The sequence below is a fragment of the Myxocyprinus asiaticus genome, chromosome 50 (genome assembly GCF_019703515.2).
Source record: "Myxocyprinus asiaticus isolate MX2 ecotype Aquarium Trade chromosome 50, UBuf_Myxa_2, whole genome shotgun sequence".
Lineage (NCBI taxonomy): Eukaryota > Metazoa > Chordata > Actinopteri > Cypriniformes > Catostomidae > Myxocyprinus > Myxocyprinus asiaticus.
In genome coordinates, this window is record NC_059393.1 from 24,442,559 (window position 1) to 24,462,052 (window position 19,494).

The following is a 19,494-nucleotide window of genomic DNA, read 5'->3' on the forward strand; positions in this document are numbered from 1 at the left end:
AGTGTAAGAACGCATATTAAGTGTGTTCAAACTGACTCCACATTGGCAAACATAACAGTTTAAGTTCATATAAGTTTCGATTGTAACCATGGCGAAATGACCAAGGGAGATATCCCTAATTTGACGAGTTTCTACTAAGTGACAGATACATTTGTAACAAAATACCATTAGGTTTGATTGGTTGTACAAACTCTGACATCAGCAACAAAAGAAATGGGAAGCATTTCCTCCTCCCTTTAAAAAAAAGTTAATACGCCTATTTATTTTGCTATCCCAACCATATCCGATTAATTAATCCTATCCAAGCATCATATATTTCCCTGCGGTCCATTACCCAATCAAAACAGACGTATGACACATTTTTCGGTTACTATCCATTTATTGAGAACCACTGATTTAAGAACTTTTGCATAAACTTTTCCTTACCTATATTCACCGCAGATGGCGTTAAAGTAATTTTTATTCCCTGCTGAATACATACAAGCGTGATTAAACTGTGGAAGATAGCTGAAGTCATTTCATGAGTGTTTGCCCAAGCTTTTCAAATCTACCTGCTAGCCAAAAACACTCAAATAAGATCGCTCTTAATGCTTGTTTTGCAGCAGATTTACTTTTGAATGTCAATTAGATGCTACTCTAAACCGACGCATGAAAAAGCAGCATCCTTCTCCTTTGAAATCCAGACATTATCTCATCTTATCTGAATCTGAAACATCTTTTACATTAAAACATAACCCTTTCACGATCCCAAATACATGGTAGATGAAGGATGACCTAAGATTAGATTCGATTCATTTCCGAAGTTTAAGGAAACTGCAGTTTTATGCAGAGATTTGATTTTGGGTCATTTCACTGGCTAGTCATTAATATCTTCCTGAACAGACAGAAAACCAACTAAATAGAAGCGTTCAAGCGTCGCATTCTGAAGATTAAATTCACCCGAGTTCTCCAGTAACACCTCTTCTGAATGTTAAACTCTGCTCATAACTTTTAAATGTTCCACATGACTTCACTTTTCATTTTCTAAAATGCAAAATGTTGTAAATAACGGTTGCAGTTCTTCTGCACTGAGATTTCATGTAAGTTTCGACTGTAACCATGGCGGGTTCAAAGGCATTGCCCCCCTAGATTTTCCTAGTGCACCTCAAGTCGGACAGCGAAAAGACCAAGGGGGACCCCTATAAACTGCCCAACCTAAAGGTCAAAATGCCACCCACCATCCTACCGGCCCTGATTGTAACCATTTTTATTTCATGTTGACTTTAAACTTAAATCTACCTGTTAAATCTTAATGTTGTTTGTAAATCAGCACGCCAGAATAGTGTAACTGCATTTAAAAAACATATTAGTGACTAAAACACAGACACAAACCAAGCACAGCAACTGTTTTGATCTTTCTTGCTAAACCGGAAGCTTAATTAGGATTTGTGTTGTTCCAGATGGTTGCTGATGTCGAGACATTCACTGACATTTCTGTGTTTGTGAAGGCAGTGATGTGTTACATGTCTGCCGTGTTGAGCAGCACAGACAATTTTCTGTCTGGTTCTTCAGTGAGGACAGACAAAAGATCTTGGTTAATTATTGATGAGCTGCTAAACAGCTGCCAATCTAGACAATTAAACAAGCAATGGTTAACATTTAGAGCAGCAATAGATCACCCCATGACTACACAATTACAATCAGACACAAATAAATACACATAAACATGTTATGAGTGTCAAAAAGAAATTACAAACTTCACCTTGTTGTTTTAGTTAATGAGGCCCGATGTCAAATGATCTAAACTGTTTTTATCTGTAACACTCGAATGCTAACAAGGTGTGACGCAAAAGCAAAATGCCCTGTGATGCGAGAAAATGACCACGAAACTGAACATTACATTTAAAGGAAACAAGAAATCAGAATTGACTATTTTATTTCATATTCCCTCACATTAAATGCATATTTCTGCTCATGAAATGCAAAATTAAGTGAAATGGGTTGCAAGCTGTGTTTTAGTGTTTCATGGGGCCCAACACCAAATTTACGAAACTGTTATCATCTGTACCTTAAATTTGCACCACAATTTTTTTGACAAAATCAAAGCCAATCATAACATAACATTTTTAATATACGGCTATATAGAGCCATATTTTGAACCAATGAGATTTCACTTTGGGCGGTGCTACCCAATGCAACGCAACAGAAATAGAAACCATGCGACTGACTTTTGAGTCAACTGGACACCTAAGGAATCGTACAAACGGGGCAACTTCCAGCGAGACTCACGCGATGTACTGCTCCGTCTTGTTGAACTTCTTGGCGAGGTATTTGGCCGAGGCTTTGCTGGGGATCTTGACGAAGGACAGCTCTTTGCCATAACGCGTCGTGTTGCAGGGCGTCTCGCACACGCAGTAGTCATTGTCTCTCTCCACCAGAAAATCTAGAGACAGGGAAGGAAAAAAATAGTCATGGAATGACATTATGAAATGAAATGAACAGAAAAACAGTGGGACAGATGATGGAGAATAAAATGTTATGGGGAGGTAGGTGGAGGGGTTAGGAGGGTCATAAATCAAGCTGTCCTGTCCTGCCCTTAGGTTGAACCATCTGTAATGAGCTCAGTGAGAAGAATCGAGCTCTACACTCAAGCATATCACGATGGAGAAGATAAAGTTTTCTCTCACCTAGAGCTGGATCTGCACATTCCTTATACTGTTCTGGAGTGCAGTACGGAGCGTCACCTAAAGACAATGAGAAAATGAGAAAAAGTTAAAGACATTTCTGTCTATTGCATTTAATGGAGAAAGGAAAAAGGTGCAGAAACATGAAGGATTTTAGGGTGAATCTCACAAAACCTATCAAGAACATACTCGAGTCAAAGTGTATTCCACCCAAAATCAGAAGAAATAAGTAAATTACATTTTGCATAAAGAAAATGAAGCCCAGTTCTCATTACCATAAATCAAAAAAATGTTGTATGAGGTGAAATAGGACCTGGACATGTACATGAGATTTACCTTTAAAGAAGAGTAACAAAGAAAAATAAGTGGAATGAGGCAGAGAAAAGCATAATGTTCTGGCAGCAGGTGGAAGAGGGAGACCACTGTCTGTGCGTTAATTAAAAGATGTCGTTGTCCATCACGCCACTGTTATCTGCTGTGAACCTCTCCTCAAAATTCAGATTTCGTCCTATAATTTATTCTATTTATTCAGGGCTGTGCCTTCATTGAATAGCTCAAGGACTCTTGCAAAGAGAGGTAGACAGAGTGAGCTAGCAAACAATTGGACATAGTGACAGAAAAATCCTGTTCTTCTGGCACATGTAGGTGAGTTACACTCAAAAACTAGAACACCCCTTAACGTTTTATAATCAACAAAGCTGCCAGTTGAAATAAAAACGAATCTCTTACTTTAAGCAACAAAGGCCCATTATAATCACCAATGTTTTCTGCAAAGCTATGAAAAAAGTGTCCATAATTAACAACAAAAGATGTCAAAGAAGCTACAAACAAAGCTCCTGTGAAAATAAACAAAGTTGTCTACAAAGCCAGACTAAACTCTCATTATAATCAACAAATTTCGCAACAAAGCTATGAAAGAAGCTCCCTTTATATTCAAAGTTGTCTACAAAGCTACGAACAGAGCTTCCGCTAAAAACTACAAATTTGTCTACAAAGCTACGAACTTAGCTGTGGTTATAATCAACAAAGTTGTCTACAAAACTACGTGCGAAGCGCCCACTAAAATCAACAAAGCAACAAATAAAGCTACGAATGATGTTCGATAAAATTAACAAAGTTGTGTACAAATAAACTTGTGTTAACGAACAAAGCTCCCATTAAATCAACAAATTGTCAATGTAGCTACAAATGAATCTCCTGATATAATCAACAAAGTTGGCAACAAAGCTATGAACAAAGCTCCTGATATAATCAACAAAGTTGTCTACGAAGTAACGAACAAAGCTTCCTTATTCATCAACAAAGTTGGCAACAAAGCTACGATCAAAGCTCCCATTATAATCAACAAAGTTGTCTACAAAGCTATAAAAAAAGCTCTTTTTATAATCAACAAAGTTGTCAATGAAGCTACGAATGAAGCTCTGTTATAATCAACAAAGTTGTCTACGATGTAACGAACAAAGATTCCTTATTCATCAACAAAGTTGGCAACAAAGCAATGAACAAAGCTCTTTTTATAATCAACAAAGTTGTCTACAAAGTTACTAACGAAGCTTCCGTTAAAATTGACAAAGTTGTCTACAAAGCTACGAACAAAGCTCCCATTGAAATCAGCAAACTGCCAGTGAAGCTACAAATGAAGCTCCTGATATAATCGACAAAGTTGTCTACGAAGTAACGAACAAAGCTTCCTTAATCATCAACAAAGTTGGCAACAAAGCTACGAACAAAGCTCCAATTATAATCAACAAGTTGTCTACAAAGCTAAAAAAAAAGCTCTTTTTTTAATCAACAAAGTTGTCTACGACGTAACGAACAAAGATTCCTTATTCATCAACAAAGTTGGCAACAAAGCTACGAACAAAGCTCTTTTTATAATCAACAAAGTTGTCTACAAAGTTACTAACGAAGCTTCCGTTAAAATTGACAAAGTTGTCTACAAAGCTACGAACAAAGCTCCCATTGAAATCAGCAAACTGCCAGTGAAGCTACAAATGAAGCTCCTGATATAATCGACAAAGTTGTCTACGAAGTAACGAACAAAGCTTCCTTAATCATCAACAAAGTTGGCAACAAAGCTACGAACAAAGCTCCAATTATAATCAACAAGTTGTCTACAAAGCTAAAAAAAAAGCTCTTTTTTTAATCAACAAAGTTGTCTACGACGTAACGAACAAAGATTCCTTATTCATCAACAAAGTTGGCAACAAAGCTACGAACAAAGCTCTTTTTATAATCAACAAAGTTGTCTACAAAGTTACTAACGAAGCTTCCGTTAAAATTGACAAAGTTGTCTACAAAGCTACGAACAAAGCTCCCATTGAAATCAGCAAACTGCCAATGAAGCTACAAATGAAGCTCCTGATATAATTGACAAAGTTGTCTATGAAGTAACGAACAAAGCTTCCTTAATCATCAACAAATTTGGCAACAAAGCTACGAACAAAGCTCCAATTATAATCAACAAGTTGTCTACAAAGCTAAAAAAAAAGCTCTTTTTTTAATCAACAAAGTTGTCTACGAAGTAACGAACAAAGCTTCCTTAATCATCAACAAAGTTGGCAACAAAGCTACGAACAAAGCTCCCATTATAATCAACAAGTTGTCTACAAAGCTAAAAAAAAAAGCTCTTTTTATAATCAACAAAGTTGTCAATGAAGCTACGAATGAAGCTCCGTTATAATCAACAAAGTTGTCAATGAAGCTACGAATGAAGCTCCGTTATAATCAACAAAGTTGTCTACGAAGTAACGAACAAAGATTCCTTATTCATCAACAAAGTTGGCAACAAAGCTACGAACAAAGCTCCTGATATAATCAACAAAATTGTCAATAAACCTACATACAAAGCTTCCTCTAAAATCTACAAAGTTGTCTACAAAGCTACCAAATAAGCTGTGGTTAAAATCAACAAAGTTGTCTACAAAGCTACGAACGAAGCTCCCACTAAAATCAACAAAGCAACAAATAAAGCTATGAATGAAGCTCTCGATAAAATTAACAAAGTTGTGTACAAACTAAGCTTGTGTTATTATCAACAAAGTTGATGCTACAATGTTACGAATGAAGCTCCCATTAAAATCGACAAAGTTGTCTACAAAGCAATGAACAAAGCTTCCTTAATCATCAACAAAGTTGGCAACAAAGCTACAAACAAAGCTCCAATTATAATCAACTAAGTTGTCTACGAAGCTACGTACAGAGCTTATGCTAAAATCTACAAAATCGTCTACAAAGCTACAAATGAAGCTCCCATTATAATCAAAAAAGTTGTTTACGAAGCTATGAACAAAGCTCCTGTTAAAATCAACAAAGTTGTCTACAGAGCAATGAACGAAGCTCCCCTTTTATTCAACAAAGTTGTCTATGAAGCTACAAATGAAGCTCCAAATACAATCAACAAAGCTGTCTAAAAAAACTCTAATTTTAATCAACAAATCAACAAATGAAGCTACAAATGAAGCTCTCGATAAAAAGTTGTGTACAAACAAATCTTGTGTTATTATCAAAAAAGTTGTCTACGAAAGCTACGAAAGGACCAAGCTCCTTTAATCAACACAAGTGTTTGCTGTATCTTAAATCACATCTTCACTGCAAAGTGTATCGTTATAATCAACAAAGTTGTTGCATGTTTACAGTAGCCGTGTTTCCATCCAAGTTGCGAATTTAATTTACGCGAAAAACCATATTATCACGCGAATAAAGCCGCGTTTCCATCCAAGGGTGTAGGGCGTAGAAATTGAAGCCACTGTGAGTATTTTTTTTATTAAATACTGCCAAAACACTCTAAAGAACTTTGTCTCATGTTTGGGAGCGACAGCGCGTCACTTCTGAGCGCTATATATGTGCATTCATCCATCCTTATGACTATACCGAGCGGATCTATAAGATGTTTTTCAAAAGTGTCAAATACAGTTCAAGTTTGTTTTCGACTTATTTGCTCTGCAAATTCTTGGTAGGCTTTGGATTTTCTAGACACCGTTATTTCAGAATGACCAGAGCAACATTTCAGATGAGATGATTGGTCTGCTGGTTAGTCAGATGAGATGATTGGTCTGCTGGTTAGTCAGATGAGATGATTGGTCTGCTGGTTGATGGAAACACAGCTAATGTAGCTGTGGTGTAAGACACAGCAAACGACTGTGTCACAGCTCAGATCTGGCTAATGTCAAAGTTCTTTAAAGATGATTAGAGCGGCAGTATTTCAAACGGATGTACAGAGCTCAGCGGGGTGCTGACACCTCACAGGGCTGCATGGTGAAATGATTTGATAATTCTTTTGCTGAGGTGAAATCCTCTTAGTTATTCTAAGCCAAAAACTAGCAACTGGAATTAAAGCTAGACATGCTAAACAGCTTTATGAGGCACAGCAAAGGTTTAAAGTCAATGCAGATGTAAAAAGCAGCTTAAAACATTTCATTATGAAAAAAGTGGCTACAAAAATAAATCATGAATGAATCTCATGTGGAATGACTGTGTGTGTGTGTGTTTACCAGGCATGTGCACCATGCGACAGTTGCAGTTTTCCACCAGATAGCGTGTCTCGCAGTCGATGCGGCAGGCCGTGATACTGTATGAGCTGAAGAAATCAGAGTCCATGGGTGTAGACTTACAATCGCCCCATGGCGGAGGAAGATACGTCAACTACATGAAAGAGAGAGATATAGATTGAGCTGGGATAAAAGTATTTAATTTAACCTTGTAATGTGACAAGAGATGGACAGAGAAGCTAATTGTTAAAGACAGTGACAATGAGTCTTTGTGATATATCTAGAAGACTGTCGATCTTTGTAGAAGAAACTAAATTAAAGTGGTGTTTTTATTTTATGATGTGACAAATATTTATTCCAGACTAACAGCACAGTCGACCACTGCCTCAACTGTTCACTCTCATTTGAAAATCAAATCATGTTTTTGGTTGGGGAATTGTTTTTGTTTTTTTATCTTAGCAGCAGCAGCACTTCTGAAATGGATTTGTGTTACTTTGAAAAAACAACAATTATCTGGGAAGCTGGCGTGTCCTGCCGTGTGCATGCTTTACTCCATCTAAAACTATTTTCTAAACATTTTGTTCATTATTTTATGATGAATTATGCATGCAGCTTCTCATTTGTACTTTTAGAAATTGTGGAAAAACATCAAAGAAGAGGTGACCAAAGATACATTTTCCCAGGTAATACTTTACAATAAGGTTGTTAACGTTACATTAGAACTAACAATGAACAATCTTTTTACAGAACTCAATTGTCTTAGCTTAATGTTCTACATATACATTCTACATGTACTAATACATTAATGCAAGTTGTGTATATTAACAGATGTGTATGTATTATGACCTAACATGAACTAATATTGAACAATATTCATTTTTTTTAATTAGCAAAGACTAATAAATGTTGCAAACAATATTGTTCATTCTTAACTGATAATATGTAATGCACTGACTAATGTAAATATACATAACCTTTTTATAAAGTGTTACTATTTTGCCATATATAACAAGGTGTAATAATATTAGAGCTGTCGAAATTACCGAAGTTAATTACCGTCGATGTTAACACAAGTGATTAATTTCAAATGTTTAACACGTTAATTTTTTAACGCAATTAACGCATTTAACAAATTTTTTATTTGATTCAATCCAATTCACATTGTAAAGGATGAGGGTTTAAGAGATTTAATGTGCATTGAAACAAATACGCAACTTATGGAGACTAGCTCTTTCAATTAATCGACCTTCTTCTTAGACTTTGTGAAATGCTTAATGTTTTAACTGGTGCTATTTTAGTGCATTTCTATCTTTATACTGTAAAAAAGTTTGTTCGAAAATGTTAATAAAACATTATTGTTTCATATTATTTTGCTTTCTTTCCTAAAAAGGAACTAATTGCATTTTGACATGAAAAGAGGTATATATAGCAATTAATCATGATTAGTTGTGATTAACTCAATTAAATATTTTTAATCGACTGACAGCACTAAATAATATTTAACCTAACATGCACACTGTCCTGTGTTAACTATCCAGATATGGAAACCCAACCGAAGCACAAAACAAAAAACTCCAGACAGACCCAATCAGAGCGGTGTGCGGTTTGAGACGAGCTACGAACGAGATGAGTCATCGACAGAAAAGAACAGTCTTTAATACCCGCTGTTCCTGACAGGACACAAAGGTCTGGAAACCTGGAGCCACTCCAAATCCCAGCTGATCGATGAACGGCGGCTCGTCTTGTGTGTGGATCTGAACTTTGATTCCCGCCTCGAATGACGTCTCATCTGCAGCAGAGAAAACGAAACGTTTAGACTGATATTGAATTTGAAGAACTTTAAATGTAACAGTCATTGTCATGACATCAAGTACAAAAAAATAAAACTAAATTGAACCATCAAAACAAATGGCTCATTTGGATTACAGTCTCAAGCGAATTTCAAATTGCCTTTAGAAATGTCTCTGATGTTTTTTCATTTAACCGTGCGTCACCTCCAGTCTCTAAACAGGAATAATCCTCATGTTTTTAAACGCATCCCTCTGGACAGCTCAGTAAACACTTTTGAGGTTGTTAGTGCAGATTATGGGTTGCATTTTACACCAGTTCCACATAATTTAAACAGCTGAAATCACAGCAAATGACTCTGCTGAGATGCTGCCAAATGTTTGTTTTCATCCACAACCTGCTGTATTTTCATTTGGTCAACCGAGCGGTTACAGAAAGTCCACATCTGACATTGGAACAGACGCCACTAATTACTATTGATACAAATGCAGTTTCCAAGCACATCTTCTATGAACGATTAGAGGAGTAACAGAGTTCTACCACCTGCTTTATCATCATTTCCCCCTTTTAAACATCCACTTAATGATAATTAAACAAACACAAACAGAGTAACATGGGAATTTGATACATTCGACCACCGTATGATCACAGATGCTAAACTTTATGGATTGTGTATTTGCAGATCAACTGTGGGCATAAAAAAGATACAATGAAATGGGGACTGAGGCTTACATTCGGCCTAACAATGCCAAAAAAATTGTAACTTTTTGGTGAACTATCCCATTTTGTTTCACTAACATTTGTTAAACACTGCTTTAACCCTCATGCACTGTTTGGTCATTTTTGACCGAAATCAATTTTGTTTCTTCAATAAAACTGGTTTCCTTTATCTGATGGGTACAAGACTTGGTGATTTTTCATCCATTTGATATCTGAACACACACAAAGAAATTGGAGTTGATTCAATCACTCTAAGTGGTAGAAAAGTGACCGCCACTAAAAACACTAAAAAACAGCCACAATGCAGAAAAAAACACACACAGACATGAAGGGGTGAGGCTACCAAACATCAAGAATGCAAAACACACAAACACACACACCTAAACTAGTCAGACTATAAAACAGAACATTTTGTACATACAGAATTTCATCAGGTTTTTATTTTTTTTAAATGAAAACCAGATAAAATTTTGATTCATGAGACTTTAAGCTTTCAAATGATATATAATTTATGAGGATAGGTTAAATATATAAAAAAGTCCATTTTCTAGCTCAAGTTTAAGGTCATATAGGTAAATAAATTAGGAAATAAAAAAAATAATAAGGTCTAAATACTCAAAAACCCATCGAAATTGCACAATGTTTATTTCAAAACTATTAAAAATATTACGTTTATCGTTTCCGGTCACTTTTGACCGGGAACAACTGGAACATGATTTAATGATGAACAGTGCATAAGGGGTAAAAGTTAAGCTAAACACAGCTTTCAAAAATAATGCATTAACAGTTCTTTACTCATTTCTAATTGGACATGATAAACTTTTCAGTGAGTAAGTGACTGATTCACTTAAGTGACCATGATTCAGACCAATGAATACTATGATTGATTCAGCCTGATTCAATAATCATTTCAACTAATTCATTAAAAACACCCAATCAAATCTAGTGGTTAGTTCGAGAATCAGACAAAGGTGCAATGTACAGTATATCCAGTTTATTTTGCACAGGACAATGCAACAGAAACTTAAATTTATTTATAGAAAGGCATGCCATTCCATTTAGCGCACGGTAGAGCGCTCTAGCCTTTCAAAATGTAGTCTTTTAACCATGACTAATATGGACATGTTCGACACATGCGCACTACGACTGCTGTGTGATGCTCTTTTAGTACAGTCAATGTATGCGGTGACGACCCGCAAACACTTGCTTACTATGCTGATGATGAAATTTGCATTGCGTGTTCTGGGCAAAATCCAAGTATACTTTGGCCTTAAGCTTTGTGGTGCACAGTTGCTCTTGTAATTACAATACAACCCAGGTTGCTATTGAATCAATTTCAACACCACTGCATGATCAGGGAGCTGCTCTGAAGGTGTGAAAGCCTGAAAGAGTGCTTTAAGTGTTACCGGTCCTGCTCGACCCACTCCGAGCGGGATTCGAACCGGCATCTCCAGCACGGGAGGCGGGTGCGTTAACAAGGAGGCTAAAGTCCCTAGCATCAGTTGCTAGTGCGCCTCATGAGGTCAGGGGAGTGAGGTTTACACACTGCACAGCTACCTACCAGCTGGCAAACATTACAGAAGCACAAACAGAACTCTTCAGGAAATCATAGCATTATAAAAACAATCTCTATAAATGTCGGGTTGAGACACGGGCAGATTCAATTACAGTGGTGGACAGAGGTAAACCTCTCCAGACAGATGCAAATGCATTCCGTGACTTAATCTGGACAAATTACATGATGTGCAATTGGCTTTCAGACTTCTGCCTGTAATGAATGCGTGTGTATTTGCTGTTGTCTGATCAATAATATCTGTCTTGTCTACACTGTCTGCTTATTTTTGAGCACTTCAAACTCACTGACCTTTACTAGAAAGGTCAGAAACTATTTCTTTTCGCAGCATCCTGACCTTCACAAGGCCAACATGCTTGCTGCAGAAACTGCAAATTTTTTGACCTCTGTTCCAAAGCATAGTGAGCAGCCTACCTAGACAGCATTTGAAAGACCACATTAATTTAAAATCAGCATTTTGTGGCTTTTTAGTTCATGTCTGATAGCTTTGAGATCATCTAAATACTTGTGTACTCCTAAATGGCTCAAATATAGCTCATTCAAATGAACAATGGACTTTTTACCCAATATTTGTGTGTGCTGTCTTTTTACGCTTAATACAGCTAGAATATACTTATTCTGTCTTGTGCATGGTTAAACCTTTCAAAGTATACTCTTGCAGAAAAACAAACCGGAACGTGGAAAACTGAAGTAAACATTGGCCTTTAGAGTTGCTTTGTTTCCTTAACTTAAATGTCAGTTGTTATTTTAGTAGCACTATTTGTGTGGTGCCTACAGTGCATCCGGAAAGTATTCACAGCGCTTCACTTTTTCCACATTTGGAACACTTTTCCACATTTCCACAAACGAAAAAAATCACATGTACATAAGTATTCACAGCCTTTGCTCAATACTTTGTTGAAGCACCTTTGGCACCAATTACAGCCTCAAGTCTTTTTGAGTATGATGCTACAAGCTTGGCACACCTATTTTTGGGCAATTTCTCCCATTCTTCTTTGCAGGACCTCTCAAGCTCCATCAGGTTGGATGGGGAGCGTCAGTGCGCAGCCATTTTCAGATCTCTCCAGAGATGTTCAATCGGGTTCAAGTCTGGGCTCTGGCTGGGCCACTCAAGGACATTCACAGAGTTGTCCCGGAGCCACTCCTTTGTTATCTTGGCTGTGTGCTTAGGGTCGTTGTCCTGTTGGAAGATGAACCTTCACCCCAGTCTGAGGTCCAGAGCGCTCTGGAGCAGGTTTTCATCAAGGATGTCTCTGTACATTGCTGCATTCATCTTTCCCTCGATCCTGACTAGTCTCCCAGTTCCTGCCGCTGAAAAACATCCCCACAGCATGATGCTGCCACCACCATGCTTCGCTGTAGGGAGGGTATTGGCCAGGTGATGAGCGATGCCTGGTTTCCTCCAGACATGATGCTTGCCATTCAGGCCAAAGAGATCAATCTTTGTTTCTCATGGTCTGAGAGTCCTTCAGGTGCCTTTTGGCAAACTCCAGGCGGGCTGTCATGTGCCTTTTACTGAGGAGTGGCTTCCGTCTGGCCACTCTACCATACAGGCCTGATTGGTGGAGTGCTGCAGAGATGGTTGTTCTTCTGGAAGGTTCTCCTCTCTCCACAGAGAAACGCTGGAGCTCTGTCAGAGTGACCATCGGGTTCTTGGTCACCTCCCTGACTAAGGCCCTTCTCCCCCGATCGTTTAGTTTGGCCAGGCGGCCAGCTCTAGGAAGAGTCCTGGTGGTTCCAAACTTCTATTTACGGATGATGGAGGTCACTGTGCTCATTGGGACCTTCAATGCTACAGAAATTTTTCTGTACCCTTCCCCAGATCTGTGCCTCGATACAATCCTGTCTCGGAGGTCTACAGACAATTCCTTGGACTTCATGGCTTGGTTTGTTCTCTGACATGCACTGTTAACTGTGGGACCTTATATAGACAGGTGTGTGCCTTTCCAAATCATGTCCAATCAACTGAATTTACCACAGGTGGACTCCAATCAAGTTGTAGAAACATCTCAAGGATGATCAGTGGAAACAGGATGCACCTGAGCTCAATTCTGAGTGTCATGGCAAAGGCTGTGAATACTTATGTACGTGTGATTTTTTTCGTTTTTTATTTTTAATAAATTTGCAAAGATTTCAAACAAACTTCTTTCACGTTGTCATTATGGGGTATTGTTTGTAGAATTTTGAGGAAAATAATGAATTTAATCCATTTTGGAATAAGGCTGTAACATAACAAAATGTGGAAAAAGTGAAGTGCTGTGAATACTTTCCGGATGAACTGTATGTAGAACACTCCAAACAGGTAATTTTAAGGTTCAATTTCAATCAGAATGCTGCCTTAGAGGACCACAGGTGCTTTGAGGTACGTTTTTAAAAGTTCTTTTTAACTAGACAAGGAATCTAAAAAACGTGACACTCCAGTGTGAGATGCAGGAAAAAAAAAACCCAGAGAGACGCAGCATAATGGTGACTGAATAACAATTGAAAACAGAGCAGACAAACACAAAAATGCATTCGGTGTGGCAGTCTTAAGCTAGAGCTAGATGCAGCACAACAAATATAGAAACGCAACAGACAGCAAGTGTCTCGAGACGCGGCGTAACGGTCAAAGATGTTTTTCTAGCGCATGTTTACATAGAAAAACCATTAAAGAACAGCACAGATGGACACAAAAATGTGTTTATCTCGCATTAAAAAGCTAGACCCAGCACACCAAATATAACAAAACGCGAGTGTCTCGAGGCGTGTTTTTAAAAGTTAATGTTCTTTTTAACGTAATCTAAAAACGCACCGCTCCTGTGCAAGATACTGAAAAAAAACAACAAGATGCACTGCAACCATCTAGCACATGTTTTCATAGAAAAACAGCGCAGATGGACACAAAAACACGTTCAGTGTGGCGTTCTTGCGTTAAAATAGCAACCATTGGAACAGAACGTAGTTTTCCTGAGACACTTTTTGAAAAGTTAAGGTTCTGTTAACTTGGCACGCTGATTTAAGTGCTGCTCCTGCTCAAGACACTTGCTTGTTTGCATAAAAAACTATTGAAAAACAGCACCGAGAGTATTGACGCTGACTACCACCCCTGAAGTCGCGAGTTCGAATCCAGGGCGTGCTGAATGACTCCAGCCAGGTCTCCTGAGCAACCAAATTGGCCCGGTTGCTAGGGAGGGTAGAGTCACATGGGGTAACCTCCTCGTGGTCGCTATAATGTGTGGTTTTCGCTCTCGGTGGAGCACGTGGTGAGTTGTGCGTGGATGCCGTGGAGAATAGCATGGGCCTCCACAAGTGCTATGTCTCCATGGTAACGCGCTCAACAAGCCACATTTTAAGATGCACGGATTGACAGTCTCAGACGCGGAGGCAACTGAGATTCGTCCTCCGCCACCCGGATTGAGGCGAGTCACTACACCACCATGGGACTTAGAGCGCATTGGGAATTGGGCATTCCAAACTGGGGAGAAAAGGGGAGAAAAAAACAGACCCCCCCCCCCCCCAACCCCACCCCACCCCAGCACAGACAGATGATTATCACATTCTTTGTGAACGCCCTTTGGAAGGTAACTGCCTATGCAGGGAATAGACAGCAAGGCAGCTTACTAGGCTTTGCAACAGAGCTAATGTATATAATTGTATTTTATGCGTCTAAACTAGCTTGCACTATTTGCATGGATTTACATCGATTTTATCCCTTGCAACGAGCTTTACGACATTACCAAATGTTACCAAATTCATTCACAGTCAATACAGTTTAACCTGTTGATTAATTTTAAAGACTGAGCGCCAGTTTAGCAAACACAGATTAATCCTAAAACTAAACCCACATAAGCAGATTAAGTCAGAGCTGCACTTGAGTCATGCAGATTTAATGCAAATCCACACAGAAAAAAGGCTGGAATCTTAATATTTTGAGCAGGAATCATTTCAGCACTGATTTCTCCAGGGAATCATCGCTGCAGGAGTGTTCAACTAGAGTTCTGGTGGTCTAATGGGGGAAGATCTGAGCTGGCAATTCGATGCTTCAATTCCATCTTCCCAGAGTAAATGAGTTCCCAGCATGCCTCCATGTGTGTCCAGAGGAAAATTGTATTGCTCAGAGGTTTCCCAGGAGCTAGCTAAATGTAATTTAAGAATCAACTTTGTCTTAGATGTTTCTCATACAATTCCTTATAGGAAAAAACAGACAAATGCTTACCAGTCTCTCCCCACACAGGCAGGTACTCATCCTGTTGGATATCCAGCATTAATTCCAAGCCGTTGCCCATCCCTCCCTTCATCGTGATCATCAGTGGCCGTCCGTCCTGACCCGAGTTGAAAGTGTAGCATTTTCCATAGCGGGTGAAAATCTGAGGACATAAACAGGTAGAGCTTTGAGGAATTATCAAATTATTGATAATCAATTATTTTATTTTTTTTGTTCTGTTTTGTCAAATAATGACAGCTACTATCTAATATCCCGACTTTAATTGTGTGATCAGCCAAATTTTCTAAATTTGACGAGACATGTTCTTTGTATGTTCCCTTTTTACTTGAATGCAAACTGATAACCACTAAACATCATCAATGCATTGACTGCTTTATTCATTTTAACTTTTAATTTTAAATGTTACTTTAAAACCAAAGAAAAAGAGCAAATCTAACTGAATTTAATTAGGCTGTAACATTGACTGCTGCAAAGCAGCTTATGATTCCCAGGCTAAAGACCTCCTCAAAACAGCTTACAGCAGCATGAAAAAGCACATTCCTCTGGCACAGTGAACACACGGCTGTATAACATGCAGAGATTGGGCCAGGATCCAGTTCATGTTGTTCACAATGTCTGTTGGGAATGAGATCTGCTTCACAAGATGAGAGAAAATCTAAAGAGAACTGCTGCTGGAGACCAGAATATCATAGAGACTTGAGGGTGGGCTCTTTTGACTTGGACTAGTAAGCAACCGCCGTGAACACACTATCAACCACTCTTAACACCATAGCAACTACACTGTAACTTGCTTAAAAGCACTCAGAAAACTTTAGCAGCTGCTTAGAAACACCCTAGCAATTACCTAGAATATGATAACAACTGCACAGCAACTTGCTTAAAACTACTTGCAACACCTAAGCAACTGCATAGCAACACCCTAGCAACAAACCTGAACACCACAGCAACTGCACATCATCTTGCTTAAAAGCACTCAGAACACTTTAACAGCTGCTAGCAATCCGAGCAATGACCAAGAACATGATGAGAGCTTACTTGCACAGCAACTTGCTTAAAACTATTTGCAACACCTAAGCAACTGCATAGCAACCACCAAGAATGCCATAGCAGCTGCACAGCAACTTGTTTAAAAGCACTCAGAACACATTAGCAGCTGCTTAGCAACACCCTAGCAACCACCCAGAACATGATGATAGCAACTGCACAGCAACTAGCTTAAAAGCACTAAGAATACTTTAACAGCTGCTAGCAACACCCTAGCAACCACCTAAAATGCTGATAGCAACTGCATAACAATATGCTTAAAACACTTGCAACACCTAAGCAACTGCATAGCAACACCCTAGCAACCACCCTGAACACCATAACAACTGCACAGTAACTTGGTTAAAACCACTCAGAACACTTAAGCAACTGTGTAGAAACACCCTAGCAACCACCCTGAACAACATAGCAACTGCACAGTAACTTTCTTAAAATTACATGCAACACCTGAGCAACTGCATAGCAACACTCTAGCAACCACCCAAAACATGATGATAGCAACTGCACAGCAAATTGCTTAAAACTGCTTGCAACATATAAGCAACTGCATAGCAACACCCTAGCAACCACCATGAATACCTTGATAGCAGCTGCATATCAACATGCTAAATACTATTTAGAACACTTTAGTAACTGCATAGCAACACTCTAGTAACCACCCAGAACACAATGACAGCAACTGCACACCAAATTTTTTAAAACTACTTTAAACACCTAAGAATTTGCTTAGCAACACCCTAGCAACCACCCAGAAACTGCATAGCAACTTGATTAAAATACTCAGCACTCTGGCAGCGACATACTTCAGAAAATGTAATAATCTTTGTTTTTAATCGTTATATGTAATAATTTATTTTAAATAATCGTTATATTTGCAATTTCAACTGGTGCCGCTAACGTTGTAGAAATTATACCCTGCCACTTAAATCATTGTTCCTGTAAATACCAGTAGTAAAAGTCACTGAAACGTGCACTTTCCTGTATTACACATAAAACTCGAACTGACATGGGCAGTCCTTGCACCTTTAATTGAAAATCAAGGGTTTTGAAGGCAGGTTAATCAGGAAAAGCTTTGATTAATTATAGATTATCTGCAACTCAACATGATGTGAACATATTGGTGCAGGTGGACTCATCTCATCAGTTAATTGAAACTGAACTAATGGACTTGTAATCAGATCATACACAGCAGGATATGAAGAAACGCAGATGCTCCTCACTGTGACTCGATTGTAGGAGAACTCGATTACCATCAAGCACAAATGAGAAACTTCAGTATGAAGGAAATGAAACGAGCAGATCTTTAGTGAACTCGTGATGTGATAAGAAAATGCCAGCAGCTCTCCAGGGAATTCCATCTTGCTGAAAGACACTCAACATGCCTTTGGAATACAGAGAGCTATCTTTCAGGCTTACACTTAAAGATCCTCTCAAATCCATTTTAAGTCTACACGAAATCAAAACAGACTCTATTCTGATTCTTAATACACATTCCAGGTCTTAATGAGTGTGATTCACCAAAGCATGTTATTCTAAAGGAAAAATGTAATAACTTGCTCCACCTCTCAAACGACTTTTTAACTGCTTCTTTTAGTATCATGAAGTCAACAGGAAAATATCCTTACCCATCACACCATTTCCTGATAGAAAGAACCATTTCTCAACTCTAAACACTATTCATGTATTCCACACAAGTTGCAAAACTGATATCAAATGCAAATCAGCATTTAAAGACACTTTTCTTTTTACCTGACATTATCAAGCCCTCTTATTTTTGAACATCTACCATCCAAACATTACCTTTATCTATTCCTGATGGACAATCAATCTATCAAGTCCTGCTTGCTGAGTGATGTAAAATACTAAACACACACAGATGAACAGCAGATTTAGCCAGAACACACATTCACAGATGGATGTTATTTGAACATGCGCTACAATCTGGCAGGGACAATGAGAAAAAATACAGAGAGTCCTCTGTGAACAGAATGTTTGTGGTTCTAAATATGATCATATCATTCAGATATGAATGATACTCAAACCAGCAGCTTGTTAAGGAGTGCTGTTTTGTTACTTTAGTAATAGATCAGACTAAAGATTTTCTATTGACCTGGTCACATCAACAACCACTCACAACACCCAACCAAACGCATAGCAACATGCTAAAATCCATTCTGAACACTTTATCAACCACATAGCAACACCTTTTCAACCACCCACAAAACCCTAGCAACAATATAGGAACACGCAAAAATCTATTCTGAACACATTAGCAACCACATAGCAACACCTTTTCAACCACCCACAGAAACTTGGCAACCACATAGCAACACCTATTCAACCATCTAAAACATCCTTGCAATTGAATAGCAACAAGCTAAAAACATTTTAAACACCTTAGAAACCACACATAAATGCCTTTTCAACCACCCTAACACCGTAGCAACCGTACAGCAACACTCTGACATACATTCTGAACACCTAAGCATCCACATAGCAAAGCCTTTTCAATCACCCACAGAATCCTAGCAACCTCATAGGAACACACTAATCCATTCTAAACAACTTAAATTCCACATAGCAACGCCTTTTCAACTACCCCCAACAGCATAGCAACCATAGAGCAACACTCTAAAATCCATTCTGAACACCTTAGCAACCAAATAGCAATGCCTTTTCAACCACCCACAAATCCCTAGCAACCATATAGGAACACACTAAAATGAATCCTGAACACCTTAGCAACCACATAGCAACAGATATTTTTTAACCACCCACAACACCCTAGGAACTGTATAGCAACACTCTAAAAACCACACTGAACACCTTAGCAACCACACAGCAACGCCTTTTCAACCACGCACAAAACCCTAGAAACCATATAAGAACACACTAAAATCTATTCTGAACACCTTAACCACCACATAGCAACACATTTTCAACCACCCACAAAACCCTAACAACCATATAAGAACACACTAATATTCATTCTGAACACTTTAACAACCACAT

At 38.4% G+C, this 19,494-nt stretch overlaps 1 protein-coding gene across 8 annotated transcripts in view; it reads right to left on the reverse strand.

Moving 5' to 3' along the window:
- LOC127439015 (acid-sensing ion channel 1B-like) overlaps positions 1-19,494 on the reverse strand; it is a 238,925-nt gene that overhangs the window by 8,912 nt on the left and 210,519 nt on the right. For all 8 annotated transcript variants that reach the window (XM_051694993.1, XM_051694987.1, XM_051694991.1 and 5 more), the window contains 5 exons: positions 15,430-15,580; positions 8,815-8,942; positions 7,157-7,307; positions 2,667-2,723; positions 2,269-2,422 (listed from right to left, as the gene is read on the reverse strand). In XM_051694993.1, the coding sequence (XP_051550953.1) occupies positions 2,269-2,422; positions 2,667-2,723; positions 7,157-7,307; positions 8,815-8,942; positions 15,430-15,520 (581 nt within the window). In that variant the 5' untranslated portion in view covers positions 15,521-15,580. The remainder of the gene's footprint in view (positions 1-2,268; positions 2,423-2,666; positions 2,724-7,156; positions 7,308-8,814; positions 8,943-15,429; positions 15,581-19,494) is intronic.